The 12,348-nt window shown below is 51.5% G+C and overlaps 1 protein-coding gene across 3 annotated transcripts in view; it reads left to right on the top strand.

Annotated features, from left to right (window-relative positions):
• The window catches only part of traf2b (Tnf receptor-associated factor 2b), a 172,399-nt gene that overhangs the window by 58,517 nt on the left and 101,534 nt on the right, over nt 1-12,348 (top strand). For all 3 annotated transcript variants that reach the window (XM_072488070.1, XM_072488071.1, XM_072488069.1), the window contains one exon: nt 9,333-9,494. In XM_072488070.1, coding sequence (XP_072344171.1) covers nt 9,333-9,494 — 162 coding nt within the window. The remainder of the gene's footprint in view (nt 1-9,332; nt 9,495-12,348) is intronic.

Below are 12,348 nucleotides of genomic sequence, written 5' to 3'. Positions count from 1 at the left end.
TCAATTCCCGTACCGGCCTCCCCGAACAGGCGCCGGAATGTGGCGACTAGGGGCTTTTCACAGTAACCTCATTGAAGCCTACTTGTGACAATCAGCGATTATTATTGTTAATTTCCGTGCCAAGATGAAATCGGCAATTGTAACCAGGGATTGTAAACAGGCAGTTGTTGTGGGTTTTTAGTTTCAGGTTGGTGCTTTTGTTAGTTGTAGTTTCGACTTGAAACCGTACCGTCTTCAAGGCTCAAATGAATGTGAAGAAACTACCTCTGTGTGGGATCTGGCACCAATCAACAGGCGGAAAAAGTTACAAAACCGGAATCTGAAATGGCGCAGTAAAAATAAAAATATTTATTTTAAGGTGAAAAGGAAAAAATGGAATTCTATGGATAAAAGGAGGTTACAATAAATCCAGCATGTCGAGAGAGGCACAAAAGAACACTGGAGTACCAGCTTCACAGGAAACAGATATAGAAAGTTCTCCGGGAGAGATGAACAAAGAGATTAGGGAGGCTTAAAGGGAATAAGTAAAAAGGCTAGGCGATAATGAAAACGGAAATGGTAAAGAATTGAATAGCAACTGAATAAGAGAATGGAAGGAAAGTTTGGGACCACTTGGGGATGATTGAGGTGTTTAATTGTGGAAGATGACAGAGCTCTGGAATATTTAGCATTGTTATTTGCAGTAGGATTGGGAATGTTTGCTAGAGGACAATGACCCGGGGCCGGGATCGAACCCGGGTCCACAGTGATGTGAGCAGTGCTAACCACTGCGCCACCATGCCGCCCTAATCTTCTTGTGTTAAAGGCAAACCTTTGACATTAGAAATACAGTTAATAAGCTTTTTGAAATGCACTCAATAATCGGGGAGAGTGAACATGCAGTAAAGGCAAGTTGTGTTTGACAAGTTTTAGCTTTTTAAACTGAGCAGTGGGTAAATGGGCAAATGTCTTCCTTTTTTCCAAAACCCTCAAAAGCACAAATAGATCCCCTAAATTCAACACAGCAACAAATCTGTTTGTCTCCCCTGAAGGCACTGCCTTATTAATAGGGAGGTGCCCTTGTGCATCTCTGCTGGCCATGTTTGAATAGAGAGTGTGTGTTGCCAGGCATATTCGACGACTGGGACTGTCGAGTCTGAGCCTGACCTGTTCTTGGCCTGTCATCTTCGTTTGTGTAATCCAGCAGAGGTCACTGGACATTTATCATGAGGAGGGACCCCGGCTGGTAATTCAGCCAAATCTCTACTGGCACTTCAGCTGAGATTTGCTCATTCTGAACCAGAGAGATTTCCCACAGCATCGTTGAACATTACAGTCAGTGAAGTACTTTTTTTGAAGTGTAGGCACTGTTGTATTGCAGTTAAAACTGGGACTATTTGGTCTGTATGGTTTGGTTACTCACTGCTTTAACATTTGGAGGTTGTTGGAAGGGAGCAGGCTCGTTGTCCAGTCATATCATAGAATCATAGAATTTACAGTGCAGAAGGAGGCCATTCAGCCCATCGAGTCTGCACCGGCTCTTGGAAAGAGCACCCTACCCAAGGTCCACACCTCCACCCTATCCCAATAACCCAGTAACCCCACCCAACACTAAGGGCAATTTTGGACACTATGGGCAATTGATCACGGCCAATCCACCTAACCCGCACATCTTTGGACTGTGGGAGGAAACCGGAGCACCCGGAGGAACCCCACGCAGACACGGGGAGGATGTGCAGACACAGACAGTGACACAAGCCAGAATCGAACCTGGGACCCTGGAGCTGTGAAGCATTTGTGCTAACCACTATGCTACCGTGCTGCCCGTCTAATGCAGGTGAGCCTTCATTCATGCTGCCATCTTCCATTTATTGTGGTGGAAATGGTGGTCTGCTGGAGGGGGTGAACTAATCATAGAATAGAATCCCTACAGTGCAGACGAAGGCCATTCGGCCCATCAAACCTGCACCAACTCTTAGAAAACCACCCGACCCAAGCCCAATCCCCTACCCTATTCCTGCAACGGCACCCTAAGGGGCAGTTTTTTTCAAAAATCGTGGCCAATCCACCTAACCTGCACATCTTTGGACTGTGGGAGGAAACCGGAGCACCCGGAGGAAACCCACGCAGACACGGGGAGAATGTAAAATCTCCACATAGACAGTCAATCGAGGTCGGAATTGAACCTGGGTCCCTGGCGCTGTCAGGCAGCAGTGCTAACCACTGTACCACCGTGGGGTGTCATTCAGACCTGGGGATACAGCATGTGGGACGGAGAATGAGGATCCCAGGTTTGATCTGTTGCTGTTTCCAGTTGGAAAAGAACAGGATGTTTCTCTTGTTCTTGGTGCCTCTGAGCAGCAGTCTGCTCCTTCTGGGAGGTATTTCTGTGAGGTGTGGGTGGGAATGAGACCAGGACTGGTTTTCCAGCATTCCAGCTGGAACTAACAATAGTTTGTGTTGAGATAGTACAGGGGTTCCCAAACTGGGTTCCGCAGAACTCGGGTGTCCTGGAAGAGGCCTCCAGGGGTTCAATGGAAGCTCTGGGAACCACGTGGTAAAGATGGGCATAAATCTAGTATTTCTTTCAAAAAAAATAAAATTAAAATAAGCGCGCAAAATAAAATGAGCACGAGAGTCAATTAAAGAAGAACATTGCAGCAAAGATTCATAAAAAGAATGGGGCGCGGGGGGATGGGAGGGGAGGGGTGGGGCATGCACACATCATGTAGCTTTATACATATAACCAGAAAAGGCTTGTATACATCTTGTTTGTGTTCGCACCTATTGTACAGCATGATGAGAACATTTGGGGTCCCCGATGCTTTTGGGAGGTCACTGGGGGTCTGGCTCGAAGGGTTTGGGAAACCCGGAGAAAGCAGATTGATTTAAATGAATTTGATTTATTGTCACATGTACCGAGGTAAAGTGAAAATTATTGTTCTGCGTCCAGATAGATTGTTCCATACGTGAAAAATAAACATAGGACATACGATAGATACACAATGTAAATACATAGTCACAAACACCGGGTGAGCATACTGAGTGTAGTAGACGTGTGAAGAGATCAGGTCAGTCCATAAGGGGGTCATTCAGGAATCTGGTAACAGTGAGCTGTTTTCGAAGATGTATTATCACAGGGCTGTGACTGCCTTGAAACTGCATCCCAGCATGAGTCAGCATCTTTAGAAGTGGAGGTAAGAGAAATGTGAGGTCACCCGATAGGGAAACACTTCACCTGTGTACAATCAGCAGCATCCTACCCACTGAACCGCCATTTGTGTGACCACAGCAAGCTTGGCTGGATAAACACCATGGTGGGATTCTCCGTCCCGCCGCACCCGTTTTCCGGTACGGCGTGCCCCCGCCAGCAGTGGGATTCTCTGTCCCCGCAGCCGGCCAATGGGGTTTCCCATCGTGGGCACCCCCACACCGTCGGGAAATCCGCAGGTATGAGTGCGCTGCTGGCGAAGTGGAGAATCCCGCCGATGGAGAATCCAGCTTCATGGTTTTGGCTGAACAAGATCAGTGAGACTTGTTGGGGGTTGAAGTTGTTGTTAAAGTGGAAGAATGTTGATATGTGCATTAAACAGAGAATTCCTATTGAAGCAATGGCAGGAATATAGCATGCTTCGCACACTAATCCTTATGTCTGTGCAGAACACAGGCGGCTGCAGCAATTGTTAATGCAAAAGCAGCTGTTACAGGCTGAGCCTGTTGACTGGGTGGTTTGTTTGATCATTGCTGCAGATCTATTGCTTGGAAAGTCCCTGAGAGTCCGCAACAGCTATCTGACTTTAAATAGTACTAGGCAATGGAAAGTCCCTAAGATTACAGCTAAATGGGGTAGTGGTTGTGGAGAACACAGCCAATTATTACAATAATATGGTTTGAAACATGATCTGCTTTTCTTTGCAAAAGTGCTGATTATATTTAAATAGTGAAATTTTATTTTCAAGTCGACCTCTATCTAAAGGGTCACCGTATTTTTTTTGAGAAAGCAAAACCTGAAGTGAACCTTGAGTGTTGATTCAGGTAGATTGATGGGTGTCTGAAAAAGAAACATTTGAATGCACGAGATGGAAATTGAACACTCCCAGGAGTATTGCGTGCAATTCTGGTCGCCGCATTATAGGAAGGATGTGGAAGCATTGGAAAGGGTGCAGAGGAGATTTACCAGAATGTTGCCTGGTATGGAGGGAAGATCTTATGAGGAAAGGCTGAGGGACTTGAGGCTGTTTTCGTTAGAGAGAAGAAGGTTAAGAGGTGACTTAATTGAGGCACACAAGATGATCAGAGGATTAGATAGGGTGGACAGTGAGAGCCTTTTTCCTCGGATGGTGATGTCTAGCACGAGGGGACATAGCTTTAAATTGAGGGGAGATAGATAGAAGACAGATGTCAGAGGTAGATTCTTTACTCAGAGAGTAGTAAGGGCGTGGAATGCCCTGCCTGCAACAGTAGTGGACTCGCCAACACTAAGGGCATTCAAATGGTCATTGGATAGACATATGGACGATAAGGGAATAGTGTAGATGGGCTTTAGAGTGGTTTCACAGGTCGGCGCAACATCGAGGGCCGAAGGGCCTGTACTGCGCTGTAATGTTCTATGTTCTAGTAAGGCATTTGATAAGGTTCCCCACGGTAGGCTTCTGCAGAAAGTAAGGAGGCATGGGATAGTGGGAAATTTGGCCAGTTGGATAACGAACTGGCTAACCGATAGAAGTCAGAGAGTGGTGGTGGATGGCAAATATTCAGCCTGGATCCCAGTTACCAGTGGCGTACCGCACGGATCAGTTCTGGGTCCTCTGCTGTTTGTGATTTTCATTAATGACTTGGATGAGGGAGTTGAAGGGTGGGTCAGTAAATTTGCAGACGATACGAAGATTGGTGGAGTTGTGGATAGTGAGGAGGGCTGTTGTCGGCTGCAAAGAGACATAGATAGGATGCAGAGCTGGGCTGAGAAGTGGCAGATGGAGTTTAACCCTGAAAAGTGTGAGGTTGTCCATTTTGGAAGGCCAAATATGAATGCGGAATACAGTGTTAACGGTAGAGTTCTTGGCAATGTGGAGGAGCAGAGAGACCTTGGTGTCTATGTTCATAGATCTTTGAAAGTTGCTACTCAAGTGGATAGAGCTGTGAAGAAGCCCTATGGTGTGCTAGCGTTCATTAACAGAGGGATTGAATTTAAGAGCCGTGAGGTGATGATGCAGCTGTACAAAACTTTGGTAAGGCCACATTTGGAGTACTGTGTACAGTTCTGGTCGCCTCATTTTAGGAAGAATGTGGAAGCTTTGGAAAAGGTGCAAAGGAGATTTACCAGGATGTTGCCTAGAATGGAGAGTAGGTCTTACGAGGAAAGGTTGAGGGTGCTAGGCCTTTTCTCATTAGAACGGAGAAGGATGAGGGGCGACTTGATAGAGGTTTATAAGATGATCAGGGGAATAGATAGAGTAAACAGTCAGAGACTTTTTCCCCGGGTGGAACAAACCATTACAAGGGGACATAAATTTAAGGTGAATGGTGGAAGATATAGGGGGGATGTCAGAGGTAGGTTCTTTACCCAGAGAGTAGTGGGGGCATGGAATGCACTGCCTGTGGAAGTAGTTGAGTCGCAAACATTAGGGACCTTCAAGCAGCTATTGGATAGGTACATGGATTACGGTAAAATGATATAGTGTAGATTTATTTGTTCTTAAGGGCAGCACGGTAGCATTGTGGATAGCACAATTGCTTCACAGCTCCAGGGTCCCAGGTTCGATTCTGGCTTGGGTCACTGCCTGTGCGGAGTCTGCACATCCTCCCCGTGTCTGTGTGGGTTTCTTCCGGGTGCTCCGGTTTCCTCCCACAGTCCAAAGATGTGCAGGTTAGGTGGATTGGCCATGATAAATTGCCCTTAGTGTCCAAAATTGCCCTCAGTGTTGGGTGGAGGTGCTGACTTTGGGTAGGGTGCTCTTTCCAATGGGCCGAATGGCCTCCTTCTGCACTGTAAATTCAGTGATAATCTATGATTAATCTAGGACAAAGGTTCGGCACAACCTCGTGGGCCGAAGGGCCTGTTCTGTGCTGTATTTTTCTATGTTCTATGTTCGAGGACAGGTACAGCACGGGGTTAGATGCAGAGTAAAGCTCCCTCTACGCTGTCCCCATCAAACACTCCCAGGACAGGTACAGCACGGGGTTAGATACAGAGTAAAGCTCCCTCTAGGCTGTCCCCATCAAACACTCCCAGGACAGGTACAGCACGGGGCTAGATACAGAGTAAAGCTCCCTCTACACTGTCCCCATGAAACACTCTCAGGACAGGAACAGCACAGGGTTAGATACAGAGTAAAGCTCCCTCTACGCTGTCCCCATCAAACACTCCCAGGACAGGTACAGCACGGGGTTAGATACAGAGTAATGCTCCCTCTATACTGTCCCCATCAAACACTCCCAGGACAGGAAAAGCACAGGGTTAGACACAGAGTAAAGCTCCCTCTACACTGTCCCCATCAAACACTCCCAGGACAGGAACAGCACAGGGTTAGATACAGAGTAAAGCTCCCTCTACGCTGTCCCCATCAAACACTCCCAGGACAGGTACAGCACGGGGTTATATACAGAGTAAAGCTCCCTCGACACTGTCCCCATCAAACACTCCCAGGACAGGAACAGCACAGGGTTAGATACAGAGTAAAGCTCCCTCGACACTGTCCCCATCAAACACTCCCAGGACAGGAACAGCACAGGGTTAGATACAGAGTAAAGCTCCCTCTACGCTGTCCCCATCAAACACTCCCAGGACAGGTACAGCACGGGGTTATATACAGAGTAAAGCTCCCTCTTCACTGTCCCCATCAAACATTCCCAGGACAGGTACAGCACGGGGTTAGATACAGAGTAAAGCTTCCTCTACGCTGTCCCCATCAAACACTCCCAGGACAGGAACAGCACAGGGTTAGATACAGAGTAAAGCTCCCTCTACACTGTCCCCATCAAACACTCCCAGGACAGGTACAGCACGGGATCAGATACAGAGTCAAGCTCCCTCTACGCTGTCCCCATCAAACACTCCCAGGACAGGTACAGCACGGGATCAGATACAGAGTCAAGCTCCCTCTACGCTGTCCCCATCAAACACTCCCAGGACAGGTACAGCACGTTAGCTAAAGCTCCCTCTATACTGAATTTGATAGTTTTACTGTTCTCACAATATTTTCTTTGAGAATACAGAGTGGGTGGGGGGGGGGGTGGGTAGAGATTGAGGGGTGGGGTTGGGAGATTGAGGGGGTGGGGAGATTGAGGGGTCGGTGTGGTGGGGGGGGGGGAGATTGAGGATTGCTTGTGGGCGGGGGGGGATTGGGGATATGTGTGGGCGGGGAGAGATTGAGGAGTGGGTGTGGGCGGGGGGAGATTGAGGGGTGGGTGTGGGTGGGGGAGATGAAGGGGTGGGTGTGGGCAGGGGGGGATTGAGGGGTGTGTGTGGGTGGGGGAGATGGAGGGGTGGGTGTGTGTGGGGGAGATGGAGGGGTGGGTGTGGGTGGGGGAGATGGAGGGGTGGTTGCGGGCAGGGCGGGGGTTGAGGGGTGGGTGTGGGTGGGGGAGATGGAGGGGTGGGTGTGGGGGGAGGGAGATTGAGGGGTGGGTGTGGCCGGGGGGGTGGATTGAGTGGTGGGTGTGGGTGGGGGAGATGGAGGGGTGGGTGTGGGTGGGGGCTGGATTGAGGGGTGGGTGTGGGTGGGGGAGATGGAGGGGTGGGTGTGGGTGGGGGCTGGATTGAGTGGTGGGTGTGGGTGGGGGAGATGGAGGGGTGGGTGTGGGCAGGGGGAGATGGAGGGGTGGGTGTGGGCAGGGGGAGATTGAGGGGTGGGTGTGGGTGGGGGAGATGGAGGAGTATGTGTGGGCGGCGGGAGATTGAGGGGTGGGTGTGGGCAGGGGGAGATGGAGGGGTGGGTGTGGGCAGGGGGAGATTGAGGGGTGGGGGAGATGGAGGAGTATGTGTGGGCGGGGGGAGATTGAGGGGTGGGTGTAGGCAGGGGGAGATGGAGGGGTGGGTGTGGGCGGAGGGAGATGGAGGGGTGGGTGTGGGTGGGGGTTGGATTGATGGGTGGGTGTGGGTGGGGGAGATGGAGGGGTGGGTGTGGGCAGGGGGAGATGGAGGGGTGGGTGTGGGCAGGGGGAGATTGAGGGGTGGGTGTGGGTGGGGGAGATGGAGGAGTATGTGTGGGCGGGGGAGATTGAGGGGTGGGTGTGGGCGGAGGGAGATTGAGGGGTGGGCGGGGAGAGATGGAAGGGTGGGTGTGGGTGGGGGAGATGGAGGGGTATGTGTGGGCGGGGGGGAGATTGAGGGGTGGGCGGGGAGAGATGGAAGTGTGGGCGGGGGGCGATTGAGCGGCGGGTCTGGGCAGGGGGAGATTGAGGGGTGGGCGGGGGAAATGGAGGGGTGGGGGAGAGATGGAGGGGTGGGTGTGGGCGGGGCGAGATGGAGGGGTGGGCGGGGGAGATGGAGGGGTGGGCGGGGGAGATGGAGGGGTGGGCGCGGGAGATGGAGGGGTGGGTGTGGGCGGGGGGAGATTGAGTGGTGGGCGGGGGAAATGGAGGGGTGGGTGTGGGCGGGGGAGATGGAGGGGTGGGTGGGGGAAATGGAGGGGTGGGTGTGGGCAGGGGGAGATGGAGGGGTGGGTGTGGGCAGGGGGAGATTGAGGGGTGGGTGTGGGTGGGGGAGATGGAGGGGTATGTGTGGGCGGGGGGAGATTGAGGGGTGGGTGTGGGCGGAGGGAGATTGAGGGGTGGGCGGGGAGAGATGGAAGGGTGGGTGTGGGCGGGGGGAGATTGAGAGGTGGGTGTGGGCAGGGGGAGATTGAGGGGTGGGCGGGGGAGATGGAGGGGTGGGGGGAGAGATGGAGGGGTGGGTGTGGGCGGGGGGCGATTGAGCGGCGGGTCTGGGCAGCAGGGATTGAGGGCCAGTGGGAAATGGAGGGGTGGTTGTGGGCAGGGGGAGGGGAATGGAGGGGTGGGTGTGGGCCGGGTTGAGGGGGGGGGTTGGGGGCGGTGGGGGGTTGTCAGGACTCTGTGTTGGTTCAGAAATGGAGTTGAACCAGTGGCTTGTCCTATTGAATGTGGCCAGTGCTGAAGGTTCAGTTTTGAGTGACACAGTTCACTCAGCGTCAGTGTGGGGAGGAGTGTGGGAATGGGTGTGTCTGATGCTGGTGGAATCTATGTGTAAGTTTGGAAATATTGATGTTCATGGAGCATTGGCTCATGGAAAATAAGTTCTGTCCTCAGCGAGGGAATACCCTGGTGTTTTCTTCCTCTGTGATCTGGAGAGGGCTGACTGTCCCTATTACCTGTATCTTGTTGTTGTGTTGCAGACTGACCATGAAGGGAGGTGTGAGTATCTGTCGAAACCTTGTGAAGCCTGCAACAGGATGGTTCGCCAGGCTGACCTCTCCCGGCACCTGGAAAGAGAGTGTCCTGAAAGAAACCTGAACTGCAAATTCTGCAAATTATTATTTCATCACAAGGAGATCAAGGTAATCGCGGAGGATGAATTCAGTTCCCGACCATTTCCTGGCCTGTGCCGAGTCCGCTGGTTACGGCTCGAGCAGAAAAGGGACAAAGACTGAGCCAGTGATTCCTACTGGAGACGACAAAGAGTGAATGAGGACAAGGTTGGGATCAATTTGCACAACTGGCTGATCATTTTTATGTTAACAGCAATCAGCTACGTTCCAGGCATTTCCTGTGGCAGTAACTAAATAGGTCACAGTTGCAGCCTCTTTCTTTGTTCATTGACAGAATGTGGGTATTGCTCACGTGGTCACTATTTATTGCCCATTCCCCCTTGAGAATTATAGAATTTATAGTGCAGAAGGAGGCCATTCGGGCCATCAAGTCTGCACTGGCCCTTCGGAAAGAGCACCCCACTTAAACCCATACCTCCACCATATTCCCGTAACCCAGTAACTCACCTAAGCTTTTTGGAAACTAAGGGCAATTTATCATGGCCAATCCACCTAACCTGCACACCGTTGGACTGTGGGAGGAAACCGGAGCACCCGGAGGAAACCCACGCAGACACGGGGGAACATGCAAACTCCGCACAGACAGTGACCCAAGCCGGGAATCGAACCTGGGACCCTGGAGCTGTGAAGCAACTGTGCTACCCCCGGTGCTACCGTGCTGCCTGAAGATGGTGGCTTTGTGAACCACAGCGTCAGTAGCAGGCACCATGCATAGCTGGGTGTGACAGTGGTACAAAGTTTACACTTAACTATTCATTGAAGCAGGATGATCTGATGGGGGGGTGAAAGGGAACAAATGATGAATTCTGAAACTTTCCCTTCAGTTGACATTTCGCCATCGTTAGTCACTCGTATAAGTCTCTTGGCTGAGACAGCCAAACCCATTTCACATTGTGTGCCTTGAACCTACAGATCAGTGAACCCAGCACGGAACTGGGACTGTCGGAATTGGGAGAGTCGGTGCCCAGTCCTGACGGGATTCCCCTCAGATGTCAGGACTGGGATGAGCATTCCACAGAGTTCCTGACAAATAAACCTTTTCTGACGGTGGAATTGGCTGTGAATTCCCAGAGTTTCCCCGGTGCTTGTTCTGATGACAGTTTCAATATTGAGTCATTCAGTTAAACTGTTGTTAGTATTTAAATTGTAAATGACACACATTGAACCAGTGTTGGTTGGCGCAGATCTACTGTGAATTTAACTGGCACCAGACCCTTCTAAACTGGGTACTGAACTGGATGATTTTACCATAACAGAAGAAATGTGTTGGGTTGGGTCTGACCACTGCTCTATGAATGACTGCAGCTTGAGTGAGATCATTGATGATTCAGAATCCACTCACTGCCCAAACCTCTCCCACTCTGACATCCAGTCATTTCCTGCATCTCGGCCCCTCAGCAAGTGAGAACAAGCATAGTCCCGACACTGGCTGAAGACTAACACAGTGGAGAGCTGTGTCCTTCAGGAGGACGATCAGGATGTCTGACCATTTCCCCAGCCTCGGGGCAGAATCATTCCCTGATCTCCAACAAGATCACACGCAGAGCCACTTTGTCAACCCCAATCTTTTTCCCATCTCTTCTCAAGGTGTAATTAGAAAGTTGCCTCAGGGCGACTTCCGGGTGCGGCTATGCAGAGCTAGGTCACATATTCGGTAGCTCCTGCTTGGAACGGACTTTTGGGCTCGTTACAGGGCCCCCACGGCATTTGTTTGCCATTTCCCGGTGTGGGAAGAAGGCTGCAACATTCCCCCGACAGTGTCCCCCAGGAAGGGTATGTCTCTTGGTTGCCAGACACGGCAGAAACAGTAAAAGATTTGGCTGCAACTGCAGGATAAACAGGGCCTCTTCCAGCATGCAGGCGGGGGAAGGGCAAGCTTAAAGCTGCAAGCTGACCTGAGGGCCTGTATCAAAGGTGAATTCTAGCAGCAGAGGGAACAACTGTGAAAAGATCTCATCAAGGCCACTGAAGGGACTTCCGGTTGTGGTGATGCCTAGCTAGCCGCACGTTTCGGCGGCTCCAGCTCCGACGGACCTTCGGGCTCTTTTAAGAGCCCCAACGGGGAATTTTTCGACGACGCAACCCGGTGTGGGGTGTGTGAGAAGGGAGTCCCCCCCCAAACGAAGGAGGAAAAAACCGGCGGCGGCGGCTGCAGCGCGAGGAATCGTCGACTAAAGGGTCAGAAAGAGAGAAGTACAAGATGGCGGCGGAGAAAGCGCAGGCGACATGGGGGCCTGAGCAGGATGAAATCGTGAGACGGTGCGTGGAGCTGCTGAAGAGGGAGGTGCTGACCCTGATGCTACAGGCAATTGAGGGGCTCAAGGAGACATTAAAGACCCAGGAGACTGAGCTCCGCGTGGTGGAGGAGAAGGTGACAGATATTGAGGACGAGATCCTGGGCCTGGCGGTTAAGACTCAGACGCACGAGGCACTTCATAAAAAGTGTACTGAAAGGATTGAGGCCCCAGAAAACGGAGCGCAAAGGAAGAACCTTCGGATACTAGGTCTCCCTGAGGGTGTGGAAGGAGTGGACAGTGGAGAGTACGCAAGTAAGATGCTGAGCTCACTGATGGGTGCTGAGGCCCCTGCGGGCCCCATGGAGGTGGAGTGGGCAAATCGGATTCCGGCGAGAAGACCAAAAGCGGGAGAACCACCGAGGGCGATAATCGTGCGATTTTACCGCCTTAAGGTCAGAGAAGAGGTCCTGAGATGGGCTAAAAAGGTGCGGAGTAGCAGATGGGAGAATGCTGTGGTACGGATATACCAGGATTGGAGTGCGGAGGTGGCGAGAAGGAGGGCGAGCTTCAACCGAGCCAAAGAGGTGTTGCATAAAAGGAAGGTGAAGTTTGGGATGCTGCAGCCA

Source organism: Scyliorhinus torazame, chromosome 22 (assembly GCF_047496885.1).
Source record: "Scyliorhinus torazame isolate Kashiwa2021f chromosome 22, sScyTor2.1, whole genome shotgun sequence".
In the NCBI taxonomy this organism is placed as follows: Eukaryota; Metazoa; Chordata; class Chondrichthyes; order Carcharhiniformes; family Scyliorhinidae; genus Scyliorhinus; species Scyliorhinus torazame.
The sequence above is the reverse complement of the archived record's forward strand: the minus strand, read 5'-3'. Positions and strand labels throughout refer to the sequence as shown.